Source organism: Salmo salar, chromosome 09 (genome assembly GCF_965601325.2).
Source record: "Salmo salar chromosome 09, fSalSal1, whole genome shotgun sequence".
NCBI lineage: Eukaryota > Metazoa > Chordata > Actinopteri > Salmoniformes > Salmonidae > Salmo > Salmo salar.
This window is the reverse complement of record NC_138299.1, coordinates 72,382,810-72,398,157: the sequence shown is the minus strand read 5'-3', so window position 1 is coordinate 72,398,157 and position 15,348 is coordinate 72,382,810. Positions and strand designations below refer to the sequence as shown.

The window sequence follows — 15,348 nt, the reverse complement described above, 5'->3', positions numbered from 1 at the left end:
GTGCAACGTGGCGTTGGTGGATGGAGCGAGACATGATGTCCCAGATGTGCTCAATTGGATTCAGGTCTGGGGAACGGGCGGGCCAGTCCATAGCATCAATGCCTTCCTCTTGCAGGAACTGCTGACACACTCCAGCCATATGAGGTCTAGCATTGTCTTGCATTAGGAGGAACCCAGGGCCAACCGCACCAGCATATGGTCTCACAAGGGGTCTGAGGATCTCATCTCGGTACCTAATGGCAGTCAGGCTACCTCTGGCGAGCACATGGAGGGCTGTGCGGCCCCCCAAAGAAATGCCACCCCACACCATGACTGACCCACTGCCAAACCGGTCATGCTGGAGGATGTTGCAGGCAGCAGAACGTTCTCCACGGCGTCTCCAGACTCTGTCACGTCTGTCACATGTGCTCAGTGTGAACCTGCTTTCATCTGTGAAGAGCACAGGGCGCCAGTGGTGAATTTGACAATCTTGGTGTTCTCTGGCAAATGCCAAACGTCCTGCACAGTGTTGGGCTGTAAGCACAACCCCCACCTGTGGACGTCGGGCCCTCATAGAGTCTGTTTCTGACCGTTTGAGCAGACACATGCACATTTGTGGCCTGCTGGAGGTCATTTTGCAGGGCTCTAGCAGTGCTTCTCCTGCTCCTCCTTGCACAAAGGCGGAGGTAGCGGTCCTGCTGCTGGGTTGTTGCCCTCCTACACGTCTCCTGATGTACTGGCCTGTCTCCTGGTAGCGCCTCCATGCTCTGGACACTACGCTGACAGACACAGCAAACCTTCTTGCCACAGCTCGCATTGATGTGCCATCCTGGATGAGCTGCACTACCTAAGCCACTTGTGTGGGTTGTAGATTCCGTCTCATGCTACCACTAGTGTGAAAGCACCGTCAGCATTCAAAAGTGACCAAAACATCAGCCAGGAAGCATAGAAACTGAGAAATTCTCTGTGGTCACCACCTGCAGAACCACTCCTTTATTGGGGGTGTCTTGCTAATTGCCTATAATTTCCACCTGTTGTCTATACCATTTGCACAACAGCATGTGCAATTTGTCAATCAGTGTTGCTTCCTAAGTGGACAGTTTGATTTCACAGAAGTGTGACTGACTTGGAGTTACATTGTGTTGTTTAAGTGTTCCCTTGATTTTTTTTAGCAGTGTATTTTAAGCTGTAATCTATGGATTTCACATGACTGGGCAGGGACACAGCCATGGGTGGGCCTAGGCCCACCCACTTGGCAAGTGAGTTCATGAGTTTATCCCCACAAAAGGCTTTATTACAGATATAAATATTCCTCAGTTTCATCAGCAGTACTGCTGGCTGGTCTCAGACGATCTCACAGGTGAAGAAGCCGGATGTGGAGGTCCTGGGCTGGCGTGGTTTGCGGTTGGACGTTTGCAAAGTTCTCTAAAATGACGTTGGAGGCGGCTCATGGTAGAGAAATGAACATTCAATAATCTGGCAACAGCTCTGGTGGACATTCCTGCAGTTAACGTTCCAATTGCACGCTCACTCAACACTTGAGACATCTGTGGCATTGTGTTGTAGCATAACTGCACATTTTAGTGGCCTTTTGTCCACAGCACAAGGTTCAACTGTGTAATGGTCACACTGTTTAATTAGCTTCTTTACATGCCACTGGTCAGGTGGCTGGATTATCTTGGCAAATGGGAAATGCTCAGTAACAGGTACATAAACAAAATTGTTCACAAAATTTGAGAGAAATAAGCTTTTTGAGCATATGGAAAATGCGACCTTCCATTTCAGCTCATGAAACATGGGACCAACACTTTACATGTTGCGTTTATATTTTTGTTCAGTACATAACATTAGCCTCAAGTCTGTGACCATATTTAAAAAGTAGTTGCACCTCTTAAACCAGTGTTTCAAGACTCACCAGGAGTCTGCAATGAAGTCCTCCTGAGTAAATAGGATGGAATACATCTGCAGTGTGCTACATGCCCTCACATACCTGATAAGCAAAAATTTAAAATGGTAGTTCACCTGCGTTTTTTAACCAAATGCATATTCCCACCAGGACATTGGGATATATTTTAAATATATTGTTAAGTCATATCAAAAAGGAACCTGGGTAGGTGGCGTTTACTTCAGAAGTTAAACCACACCGGCACAATACAGAGTATCCGAGTCAGAGCCCATTTCATTTCCACTCAATTATGATAATTACAATACAATTATTTTTCCTCATAGGGAAATTGGAATTTCAGTTTACTTCCTGAATTGAAATTCCCCCCAACCCTTGCAAGTATGCTTAAACAATCAGCTACTGGAAAGATTTAAGTCTACCATGCTCAACTTCTACCCCCAATGACATGTCAAAACACTTAGCAAAACAACAAATAAAAGACAACTGCATGTTGTTTTGAGAATGTTTTTATTCAAAGTTTATTCCCCCAAGTGCTTCCGGTCAGTCGGCCTTAGCCCAGCGTGTGCCGGGTAAGGGCAGAGAGTGGTGCTTGATGATGGTGAGTTGCACATTACCTTGCCAGCACTAGGGCGGGTGTCTTACAATGAAACTAGAGAACCACACGACTTTACCAAGTTTGTATTTTTTTATCTGTTTTAAAACAGAAACGGGAAAAAAAGTTCCAAAATAAAAATAAATCTTCAACGGGATTTTACATGAAAAGGGGCCAAACTCCAACAACTTCCTGACACACGGGGGTGGGGGTCATACATAAATACATAACAGGTTAAAGGTCATCATCTTCATCTGGGAGCGCTGTTTCTGATGCAACCTGGAGAGGGGGGAGACAGAAGTGAATAACGGTTAGGGTTACAACGATACACCATGTACAAATCGGCAACATGGATGCATGTTGTTATTATCTAGCCATTCTGATCCAATTTCATACGGTAAGACACTGATGAGATCAGATCCTTCCGATCCAATTTAAACCGATAACATTTGACTGTCTAGATGCAGTCCATCTACCCGTGCTGAGCCACTGTGCGGTTCTACTCACTTTCAGGTCATGCTCGTACTGCGCTGCGAGGGAGGGGTCCATGAGGATCTCTGGTGGGGCGAGAGCGGGCATGGCCACGAACTCCAGGTTGGGGTCTCCAATCAGCTTCCGTGCTAGCCACAGGAAGGGCTTCTCAAAGTTGTAATTACTCTTGGCAGAGATGTCGTAGTACTGTGAGAGAGGGAGAAGAGGGTTATAACCTAGCTGTGGAGAACGAGGTCTAAAATGTTTATTTACCCATTATTTCATCAGGGCTAGTCTCAGCTTGCACAGAAACCCAGATACACTACTATACAACAGCACTAGTCAACTATATTAAAGTGTATAATAATTACCTGGAGGTTCTTCTTGCGATGGAATACGATGCTCTTGGCTTTGACTTTCCTGTCTTTGATGTCTACCTTGTTGCCGCAGAGGACTATGGGAATGTTCTCACAGACGCGCACCAGATCGCGATGCCAGTTGGGTACGTTCTTGTAGGTGACTCGGGACGTGACATCAAACATGATGATCGCACACTGGGCTGGAGAGCAGAAGGCAAGGGAGTAGAAAAGAGGAGAGTGGAGAGGAAAGAGGGAGCAGAGAAAAAAAAAGTACAGATGGGGATTCAGAGAGTGAAGAGGTAAAGAAAGCAAGAGAAGGATGTAGAAAGGGAGTGTCACAACATGAATCTACTCAACATAGCATCCTTACTGGAGGGGGCAGAGTTTACCCAGAATAGCTTGGTGATTCTCTACTAGACGTCCTGGGGGGGGGGGCAACTTCTTCATGGACTAAAAGTAATCTGCTTCAGGGCAAGGTTATTAAAAAAATATATATATATATATATATATATATATATATATGTGCTTAACTTTAGCTCTCGGTTATAAGAACTGGCCAGTGATATTCCATACAAAGCTCTTAAGGCAAGTAAGTCAGTAGAGCAGGGAGCTTTTTTTAGTAACTAGGGCCCAGAGTTCTTCCTCCTGGTCAGCAAAACTTCTAGGCCAAGCAAACAAGCACTTTATACAATACCTTGGATGTAGTAGCCATCTCGGAGCCCTCCAAACTTCTCCTGCCCGGCTGTGTCCCACACATTGTATTTGATGGCCCCTCTGTTGGTGTGGAAGACCAGCGGGTGCACCTCCACTCCCAGCGTGGCTGGAAGGAGGGAAAGGGGAGAGAAGAGCGGAAACCCAACAGGACAGGCGAAAGAAGGGAGCGATGAGAGGGTGACAGGGAGAGGTAGCGAGAAATAAGGAAGTGGGCAGAAGAGAAAGAGACAGTTTAGAAACAGGTGTTTACAAGGCAGGTGGTTGAATGGTGGCTGTTGGTTTCATTCCGAGTCTATCCCTTGCTGCACATTGTTATCTGGTGCCTCCGTGTATCCTCTCTTATTGGAGGTCTCTGCAGTGTGACACGGCTCCCTCCCAATGACTAAAACTCCAATAAACCATTCTACCACTACAGGCTGAGTGCAAAGGCCTAAAACATGTGGACGTGTTGGGGGGGTTGATGTAAGTAATTACATGCTGATGGGGAGTGACTTACCAACATATTTCTTCTCAAACTCTCCCGTTAAATGTCTTTTGACGAAAGTGGTCTTTCCCGTTCCTCCATCGCCAACCAACACAAGCTGAGAGGGTAAGAGCATTAGAAGTTGGAACACATGGGGGGGAAACGGCAGCTAGCTAGCCATGACCTAACTCAACATGATCCTGCTTCATGTTCTAAAACAAAATAAACAGTAAATGTGAGAGATACAAGGAAAAACCCTCACCTTGAACTGGACCTGTGGCTCTCCCTCTGCCATTGTGGAATGTGTCGTGTTTTTTTTTATGTTCTCCTAAAACACAGACAGGGTGGTATGGTTAGCTAGCTAGTATAGTTAGCTGGCTACCCTGGATCAACTAACTACCTAGTAGTGGCTAATGAGATTGTAGTTTTGCAAAGGGGGTTCCCAAACTTTTTCCACTCGGGAACATTCTGCACTGTCCATTTCTTTTGAAGTGGTTTAAATCTTGTTTTCTGCAATTCTACACATTTTCTCATGTTTAATGTGATATTGAGTGACAAATTACAATATATATGGGCTAAAAAATCCTAAATAAAAAAACCTTAGTTGACATGGGCAAGTTGATCTGGACATTTCTGACAAGTTATAAATAGCTCTCTAAAGTTTGCAATGACGAACAGCACAAGATTAACTGATAATGCACTAACCAATTTCGAAATTTCACTATTACAACTTTCAAAAGTATGTTTAAAGCCTGACAGAGTTCCTTTATACAAATGTTTTATTTTTTAGGTCCCCCGCCCCACAGCAGTTTGTGAACCACTGAACTACAACAACCAAACAACCTTTCGACATAGCAGCACGCGTCCAAGCTAACCAACAAGAAACCTTGGTAACTAGCTGCGCGTTTTATTAAACTAGCAACTTATTCCTAAACCTAGCATATTTCCGGACATCTGACGAATCAGGATATTACAACGTGTAAACAATCCGATCGATACCCTACATTCAGGCCTGTAGTTATGCCTTCTAAATATAGTATTAATCAGTTCATGTGATGTCACGTTAGCTAGCTAGCACAGCATGCAGTCTAAACGCCGAGGATGGCTAGGTAGCGCGTACGTTAGCTAGTTAGCAATTTGATGAGTGCGCCATTCAGCAGGCTACCGCACTTTTCTAGTTTCGGCTGGAACAATGTCTGTGCAGCACATCTGTTCTCTGGTTACTTAGTCTAAGTAATGGTTCTGTTATGTAACAAATTAACCCTGCACAAAACTGCTACAATCTGATATTTGTGTGGCCTATAACGAAACATCCTCAATCAAATCTATAAACGAAACAATTAAAGTTGCCATCTAACGTTAGCTAACTAGCATTTCGCTACACAAAGCTAACGTGGTGTTAGAATCAATAAAACTGCCTAATAACTTCGCTTATTGTCAAAATAATTACTAAACTGAAGGTATAAATACACCAATAACCCACTTTTGTGTCTCTGATTGTCCCAATTTTGATTCACAATGATTAGAAATTGAATTTAGACCAGCGTCACATTAGGAAAAATGTTGAGACTCACCCGGCGTTGAAACGAAGCGGAAAAGAGTAAATGGCTGCGTTCGCGGGAGATTCAGCGATGACCTGAATCAGTTTCCGCTCATATCACGTGATCAACGCCAGCGATAAACTATTTTTGGTGTAACAATTGAGATGCAAAAGAACCGTTGCGACTGTGATATACACGTAGTAAAGCTTTATCAGGAGTTTTATGATGGTTAAAAACAAATTCACGTTTTGGAAAATGTAACCTGCATGTTTTTTTGTTGTTGCCATGGTTGCTTTCCCCCCCAGTAATTTCTTCCGCAATTTGGCCATATGATTTTTAGACAATGGAAGAGTGCAAGCTATAATATTTGTTTTCAAGCTATGCCAAGCCATCACTTTCTAATCTTCATTCAATTACACATGTAATTCATACCTAAATCAGTATGAAAAAGTACAAACAGGAGGCCTTCAGAACACAATTTATTTTCTTCATACAAATAAATAAGCTACAATTAAATCGACAGTTATAATGCTTATTCAAAATCTCATATGACAACATTTGCATGAGGTATACACTTAAATCAAATAGTGATGAATGCAAATGTGTGCGCTTTTGCTTTTACACTTGTGCGTGTTTATTTGACTTTGACAATATGCCTATTGGCTCTATGTTAAAAGTATGATCTATTGCGTAGTTGGTGTATTATTAGTTGACATAGGATTGTCATAGTGTTGCATACAGTATGCATAGTATAGGTAGTTAGCCAGTATGATGATGGTTGGTGTGCCAGTATGATGGTCTATCTATAGAGGTAGTCTGCCTGTATGTTGGCAGCAATCTCCGACTCCCACTGATCTCCATTGTTTAGCAGCTTCTCTTTGTTGTACAGCAACTCCTCGTGGGTCTCTGTGGCAAACTCAAAGTTTGGACCCTGAAGGACATGAAAAAGTTAAATAAGTCCAGAAACCCTTAACCCTAGAATACACCAGAAGTTCTAGAATATGCTACTGAAAGTTCTGTTCTAGAATGACCAAAGCCACTAGAATTTGACAAGCTCTGAGTGAGTGAGCGAGTGAGTGAGTGAATGAGAGAGTGAGATTGCCAGCCGTTTACCTCCACAATAGCATCAACAGGGCAGGCCTCCTGGCAGAAGCCACAGTAGATACACTTGGTCATGTCGATGTCGTAGCGAGTGGTCCTTCTGCTGCCGTCTGCACGAGTCTCAGCCTCAATGGTAATGGCCTGGGGCAGACACGGGGGCAGCAGAGAGAGGACAGAATGAGCAGGCCGAGGGAAATAAACAAATGTCAGTGTCCGAATACCAATACCGTCGTACTAAATAATATGAAAACAGAAAGTGTAATAGTATGTGAAATTTCCAAAACAGTACTCAGAATGCATCATCTAATGCGCGATTACGTTGACTCCCGTCATTCGTTCATTGTAGTACAACTCGTCAATTTATCTGATTATCAGTTGTCAAACGTGCGTCGGAAAAGACAAGTGAATTCTACTAGATCAAACGTGAAAATGAGTATTCCGTTTAAGTATGTAGTACGCTAATATGGGTATTCGGACACAACCAGTGTGTACCCTATGAGCTGTGCAGGGGGTATTCGATTACCAGGGGAGGTAACTGGACTTTGTAGGGGTTACCTGGTTGGGGTACCATTGCATAGTAAAGTATATGAAGTTACCGATACCCTGGATAGTATTATGGACTGCAGGTACACTACATGACCAAAAGTATGTGGACACCTGCTCGTCGAACATCTCATTACAAAATCATGGGCATTAATATGGAGTTGGTCCCCCCTTTGCTGTTATAACATCCTCCACTCTTCTGGGAAGGCTTTCCACTAGCTGTTGGAACATTGCTGCGGGGAATTGCTTCCATTCAGCCACAAGAGCATTAGTGAAGTCGGGCATTGATTTTGGGCGATTAGGCCTGGCTCACAGTTGGCGTTCCAATTCATCCCAAAGGTGTTCGATGGGGTTGAGGTCAGGGCTCTGTGCAAGGCCAGTCAAGTTCTTCCACACCAATCTCGACAAACCATTTCTGTATGGACCTCACTTTTTGCACGGGGGCATTGTCATGCTGAAACAGGAAAGGGCCTTCCCAAAACTGTTGCCATAAAGTTGGAAGCACAGAATCATCGAGAATGACATTGTATGCTGTAGTGTTAAGACTTCCCTTAACTGGAACTAAGGGGCCTAGACCGAACCATGAAAAAAAGCCCTAGACCATTATTCCTCCTCCACCAAACTTTACAGTTGGCACTATACATTGGTGCAGGTAGCGTTCTCCTGGCATCCCCCAAACCCAGATTGGTCTGTCGGACTGCCAGATGGGTGAAGCGTGATTCATCACCCCAGAGAACACGTTTCCACTTGTGGCGAGCTTTACACCACTCTAGCCAATGCTTGGCATTGCACATGGTGATTTTAGGCTTGTGTGCAGCTGCTCGGTCATGGAAACCCATTTCATCGAGCTCCCGATGAACAATTCTTGTGTGGTTTTATCAACGATAAACCAAGTTCATACATGTAGATAGAGAGCTAAAGAAAGATATGGCTGGAAGAAGGGGAAAAAAAATGTGCACCCAGAACTGAGTTTGGGAAACGGTGGAACGGAGATGGCGGAAACTGAGGTTTTGTTTGAAACTGCTAGTGAGTCGAGTGAAGCTAATAGTACAGAAAGTGAGAATGAGTGGGTTACAGTGACAAAGAAAAAAAGGGAAACAAGAGAAGTAAAGCTGTTGGAAAATAGGAAACCACTAGACTCGTTTTTGGTTGGAGTCAGGGCTTTGGATAAATGATACTTGGGAAATCCGTTTAACGTCTCCAGGAAAATCTGGAATGTGTTGGAAGAAAGTGTGGAGTCAGTGAGATTCACAAGAAGTGGTCTTATTTAGATTTTTTGTGTCTGCGGAGCAGAAGAAGCGTGTTTTAAGACTCAAAAAGATAATCAGAATGGAATGTTTCCTGCATGGATTTTCGTAGCAGGGAGCCTATCAAGGGGGTTATTTCAGGGGTGGCGCAAGAAATAAAGGCAGAGGACATAACTGAAGACATCGATGGAGTGGTTGGTGCACGTCGATTGACCTGTATGGTGGACGGAGAAAAGAAGTTCACTTCATCCATGCTACTGTTCTTAGATGAAGAGTCTCTCCCTTCACATATAAAGTTAGGATTCATGATATACCCTGTAACAGCTTCTGTGCACAAGCCACTTCAGTGTCATGCATGTAAAAGATTTGGTCATGTGTCAAGTGTGTGCAGAAGGGAAGAATATTGTATGCCAGATGAAGGGAAATGCTGCAACTGTGGAGGTGAACGTGTGCCTGAATTCTTGGAATGCCCTGTTAGGGTGAAGGAGAATGAGGTGGCAAGGGTAAGGCTTGTCTAGCATGTCTCCTATCTGGAGGCGGTGAGAAAATAGGAAGGAACAAGTGGCAGGGAAGAAGCAATGGTAGTAGAGCCACCAAGACCAGTGAAGGTTTCTCAGCAACTGAGGGATAGTGAAATGCTACATGTTAAAAAGGTGGACTTTGTATTATTTATTGCAATGGTCATAAACTGTACAGCACAAGCAGGGAAGTCTAAGAAAATTGGAATCATTGTGAATGCCGCTGAATGTTTTTTGGGGTCTTTGTGATTTCATAGCCGAGGCCGTGCAAGAAATCCCGTCGGTGAATGTAACCCCAACAGTCCCCTGAGGCTGTGTAGGGATGTATTTTGAATTGGACTGTGATTGAAGTATGATGTTTTTGTAAAAAAAAAATTGTTAAAAAATTGTTGTCTTGTTTTATTTTGTATGTCATCGTTTTCCCCTTTCCCGGAATGTTTTTTTAGTTTGTTTCTTTGTTTCTTATTCAATATCTTGTCCAGCTGGTGGCGGTAATGCACCATTAACATTGGATGCCCACTGCTTTTAAACCCCATCGAATAAGAAGAACACTTCTTGTGCTGATGTTGCTTCCCAAGTCAGTTTGGAACTCGGTAGTGAGTGTTGCAACCGAGGACAGACATTTTTTTTTTACACGCTTCAGCACACGGCGATCCTGTTCTGTGAGCTTGTGTGGTCTACCACTTCGCGGCTAAGCCGTTGTTGCTCCTTGACGTTTCCACATCTTACAATAACAGGACTTACAGTTGACCGAGCAAGCTCTAGCAGGGCAGAAATTTGACGAACTGACTTGTTGGAAAGGTGGCATCCTATGACGGTGCCACATTGAAAGTCACTGAGCTCGTCAGTAATGCCGCTCTACTGCCAATGTTTGTCTATGGAGAATGCATGTGTGCTCGATTTTCTACACCTGTCAGAAATGGGTGTGGCTGAAATAGCCGAATACACTAATTTAAAGGGTTGTCCGCATACTTTTGTATATACAGTGCCTTCGGAAAGTATTCAGACCCCTGGACTTTTTCCACATTTTGTTACATTACAGCTTTGTTCTAAAATGGATGAAAAAAATAGAAAATCCTCAATCTACACATAACCCATAATGGCAAAGTAAAAACAGGTTTTTAGACATAAATACCTTATTTACATATGAGACTCGAAATTAAGCTCAGGTGCATCCTATTCCCAATGATCATCCTTGATGTTTCTACAACTTGATTGCTGTCCACCTGTGGTAAATTCAATACATTTTTTAAGGTCCCACAGTTGACAGTGCATGTCAGAGCAAAACCCAAGCCATGAGGTCAAAGGAATTGTCCGTAGAGCTCTGAGACAGGGGAAGGAAGGTCGAGGAAGGTTACTAAAAAATGTCTGCAGCATTGAGGAGTCCCAAGAACACAGTGGCCTCCATCATTCTTAAATGGAAGAAGTTTGGAACCACCAAGACTATTCCTAGAGCTGGCCACCAGGCCAAACTGAGCAATCGGGGTAGAAGAGCCTTGGTCAGGGAGGTGACCAAGAACCCGATGGTTACTCTGACAGAGCTATAGAGTTCCTCTGTGGACATGGGAGAACCTTCCAGAAGAACAACCATCTCTGCAACACTCCACCAATCAGGCCATTTTGGTAGAGTTGCCAGACGGAAGCCACTTCTCAGTAAAAGGCAGATGACGGCCCGCTTGGAGTTTGCCAAAGTGAACCTAAAGACTCTCAGACCATGAGAAACACGATTCTCTGGTCTGATGAAACCAAGATTGAACTCTTTGGCCTGAATGCCAAGCGTCACGTCTGGAGGAAACCTGGCACCATCCCTACGTTGAAGCATGGTGGTGGCAGCATCATGCTGTGGGGATGTTTTTCAGCTGCAGGGACTGGGAGACTAGTCAGGATCGAGGGAAAGATGAACGGAGCAAAGTACAGAAAGATCCTTGATGAAAACCTGCTCCAGAGCGCTCAGGACTTCAGATTGGGGCGAAGTTTCACCTTCCAACAGGACAACGACCCTAAGCACACAGCCAAGACAACACAGGTGTAGCTTCGGGACAAGTCTCTGAATTTCCTTGACTGGCCCAGCCAGAGCCTGGACTTGAACCCGATCGAACATCTCTGGAGGGACCTGAAAATAGCTGTGCAGTGACGCTCCCCATCCAACCAGACAGAGCTTGAGTGGATCTGCAGAGAAGAATGGGAGAAACTCCCCAAATACAGGTGTGCCAAGCTTGTAGTATCATACCCAAGAAGACTTGAGGCTGTAATCGCTGCCAAAGGTGCTTCAACAAAGTACTGAGTAAAGGGTCTTAATACTTATGTAAATGTGACATTTAAGTTTATTTTTATAAATGAGCAAAAATGTATAAAAATCTGTTTTTGCTTTGTTATTATGGGGTATTGTGTGTCAATTGATGGATGGAAAAAACTATGTAATCAATTTTAGAATAAGGCTGTAACCTATTGCAATGTGGAAAAAGTCAAGGGGTCTGAATACTTTACGAAGGCAAGCAGGTATTAATGATGCATATCCCTACATACAGTAGTTTGTAGTACTAGTGAGTATAGTGGCCAGGGCATTGAGGGCAGTGTAGTGCTTTACCAGTGTGTTTATGTGAGTGTATATGGGTCACCTGGGCAGGGCAGACAGCCTCACACAGCTTGCAGGCGATACAGCGCTCCTCTCCGTTGGGGTACCGGCGCAGAGCGTGTTCACCACGGAAACGAGGAGACAGGGGACCCTTCTCAAACGGGTAGTTGATGGTAGCGGGCTCGCGGAATAGGTAACTCATAGTCATCCCCAATCCTGGAGGAGTGTGTGGGAAAGACAGGTAAAGAAATGTTACTTATGTGTGTGTGTGAGCATCACTGGAGTACCGCAAGGCAGGGGGGCCCACGAGCTCTGGGGTCCCATTCGTCTGTCATCGATGTCTATTTTATTTTACCTAATAAATCATTGACAGTAACCCTCCAAAAAGTCATTCATAAACCTTTTTAATTTCCATATGCACTAGGAAGCTAAGGTTGTTCTTTGTGGTTTTTAGTTTAGAAAACTAAATCTCTGCAGAAGCGACAGCTACAGGGATGGTAAAAACAGCTATATTGATGTAGCAACATCAGGAAAACTGAAGAAAGGAGTTGTGCTTCAAAATTAGCAAGTTTGTAACATCTTTAATTGAGCCTCTCATTCTTAATTGCCAGCCTCAACACGTTACGGAAAGAGATTAACTGTCGCCTACAGGAAGCTCTGGGGACAGGTCATCTGGATACTGGACAGACGATAAATTGCCAGATGCAAACAGATTATCGTCTTTAGCAGACAACAGTTCTTGAGGGCTTGAACAAAGATAGCAGTTTGCGTTTTTGTTCATACATGGTGAACCAGCGTTTGAGTTGTGTGGTTGAAATATCAACTGTCTTATCTCTGGTCTATCTTGGCATGCATCATTCAAGACTACGTTTAAATTGTGTGCAGCACAACGGACATATAATGCCCAATGTCTCAGGAAAGACAGTCTGGGCTGGTAATACTCACTATAGAAAACAGTCAGGCCCCCAACCTGGACCTACAGGCCGTGGTGAAAACATTTGTACACAAAAAAGGAGGACTTCAGGACACCAGGGGAGTCTCTTAAATTGGATTCCATTTAATTTACCTTGAATATTGCAGCCCATTTGTGTAGGCTACTAGCCAGACAAAACCAGTTCAACAATAAATAGTGGAGGAATTTATCCTCAAGCCAACTACTTTTTCCTCATTGTTAGGCTATTTGATGTGAATTTTTATAAAAAGTGTATAAATAGAAGCTAAATATGGTATATAGCTATAGATCGTACACTGCATAATGAAACAAACCCTAATGAGCTTGTGTTTTGAGGGTGGACTGACTATTAGTTGGCATTAATAGACTGGTTATACGCACAACTTTTTATCCAAGCTGGGTGAGAGAGTGAGGACGGCTCATCTCATGCAGGTTCAGGTAACCTATACAGGAGAGATGCATATTCCCCAAAAAATTTATTGGTAGCTGATTAGTATGCTGTTGCATCAAACATTTATTTTAGAATCTGCAATGTTTGAATTTCCAACTTTAATTACATTATTGCTGCCAGCCAGCAGTCTAAAAATAGCAGCATTGCGACACTGTGTATAGCTTTATGAAATGTTAGGCTTAACATGAGAAAATGCCGACCAAATAGGCCTACCAATAAACATTCATCCATTAGCTAAAGCTAAGCTAAGCCCTGGCACCCCAGAAAACCTAGAAATGTTTGCAGTCGCATAGACATGTCACAATTTCAGCACCATGGACAGTGGTCGCTAGAGTCTGTACTTTGATTTGTATTTTTATTTTAGAGGGGGGGGGGACTCCAGAGAAACTGTGTTATGCAAGTGGTGTGTGTCACCTCTGAAGAGCTCGGTCCACAGGAGAGTCTGAGCAGCTCGGTCTGTGATGGACCTCATATCAAGAGGAAGTTCCTTGGCATTCACATACTCTAAACACACACACACACACACACACACACACACACACACACACACACACACACACACACACACACACACACACACACACACACACACACACACACACAGAGAGAGAGAGAGAGGAGAACAAGATAAGAGAGAGAGTAGAACAAGAGAGGAGAAAGAGAAGAGGAGAAAGAGAAGAGAACAAGAGATGAGAGGCAGCCATGAAGCCAAATCAAATTCGTAGTTATGGGTACTACTGAATATCAACATTTGTGTTACTTACTGTACATCCCTCTCTGCACACTGAGGCTGAAGTGTCGAACCAAACCGGGGCTGATAACTCCAAAGGTGCCTAGCAAAGAAACAGAGAAGACAGTGACACAGGTAGCTGTCACCCCCCCAATGAACGCAATTTGATTTACAGGTGTCTAGTCTTACCTGGCCTGGGGCAGTAAAGCAAACGCACTGCAGTAGACATCAAAGCAAGAAGAAACTGGAGAGAGAGATATGGGGCATTTGTTGAACAGTTGGTCAATGAGGCAAACAGGCAAAATAGTGGATTCCTGATCCCACATGTCCAACAGCAGAAACAACCCTCTTCTCTCTGCCCCTACGTGACCTCCAGTGAGCACATCCTAAACACAAACCTCTTTGTGAGTGTATGTAAGGTGGTGAACAGATTGTCAGGCAGCTGCTTTACCCTGCACTTTGCTAATCTCCCATCCCCAATCTGGCCTTTAGGCCGACGTCACAGGTCACGCAAAGGCGCAATGCATAAGCACTTTCACAGCCAATCACACTGACCTTACAAATAAATACTGCAGGCTACCGTACAATTATACCCCCCCCCCCCCCCCCCCCCAAAAAAAGTACAATGTATAGGCTACAACTGTAGGAATAAGTTGTTCCTAGTAAAGAAAGTTGAAACACAAAGCGTGCAGTCTCTCGTAAATCATGAATAGTTTATAACTTTAACTAGGCTGTTTTGATAAATAAACCTTGAGGAAAAACGGTTCGATTTAAAACTCTGAATAATAACTCATTATCGACAGTAGGCTATCTGAGCTGTCTGGAACATATGATAGTGAAGCTGTCCAGGCAACAATAATTACATGCTGCGCACTTAAATACCGCTGTCCTGACCGGACCGTTTACTTCGCAAGTATTCCAAGCACCGTAATTGAAAATGCAGGAATACCGATTCAAAAACGAAATTGACATGTCAAATTACTTCTTTGTTTAATAAAACAGCATCAAACATTGTAAAACAGAAAGAAACATACCTGCTCCCACAACCTGTGATAACAGACGCAAGGGATAACCGTCACTGCACTGGCACTGTTGCTCTGAAGAGGCTTGTGAAACAGCAGTGTACTGTCGGCCTGGGTAGACATTGTCGCCATTTTGAATGTGGCAAAGTGCTATGCACTTACTTTCCAGTGCATATGAAAATAT

At 43.8% G+C, this 15,348-nt stretch overlaps 2 protein-coding genes across 4 annotated transcripts; both read right to left on the bottom strand.

The window, feature by feature from the left end:
* Positions 1-2,375: 2,375 nt before the first annotated feature.
* Positions 2,376-6,145, bottom strand: ran1 (Ran protein). Of its 3 annotated transcripts, none has more exons than XM_014212121.3 (7): positions 6,059-6,145; positions 4,747-4,812; positions 4,518-4,602; positions 4,002-4,127; positions 3,320-3,507; positions 2,985-3,155; positions 2,376-2,756 (listed from the first exon to the last, which is right to left on the bottom strand). In XM_014212121.3, the coding sequence occupies exons 2-7, from the start codon at positions 4,777-4,779 to the stop codon at positions 2,712-2,714; spliced, it is 648 nt and encodes a 215-aa protein (XP_014067596.1). In that variant the 5' UTR covers positions 4,780-4,812; positions 6,059-6,145; the 3' UTR covers positions 2,376-2,711. The 3 variants fall into 3 exon arrangements, with proteins under 3 accessions (XP_014067596.1, XP_014067597.1, NP_001117103.1); XM_014212122.3 differs by lacking the exon at positions 6,059-6,145 and adding an exon at positions 5,968-5,999; NM_001123631.1 differs by lacking the exon at positions 6,059-6,145 and having other exon boundaries at positions 2,663-2,756; positions 4,747-4,833.
* Positions 6,146-6,488: 343 nt separating this feature from the next.
* On the bottom strand, positions 6,489-15,222 carry LOC106611680 (NADH dehydrogenase [ubiquinone] iron-sulfur protein 8, mitochondrial-like). Its single transcript, NM_001315327.1, is given in 7 exon segments — positions 6,489-6,956; positions 7,139-7,267; positions 12,053-12,225; positions 13,827-13,916; positions 14,177-14,245; positions 14,332-14,386; positions 15,177-15,222. Coding segments are annotated over 6 exon segments (633 nt in total). The 5' UTR covers positions 14,372-14,386; positions 15,177-15,222; the 3' UTR covers positions 6,489-6,824.
* Between the last annotated feature and the right edge of the window lie 126 nt (positions 15,223-15,348).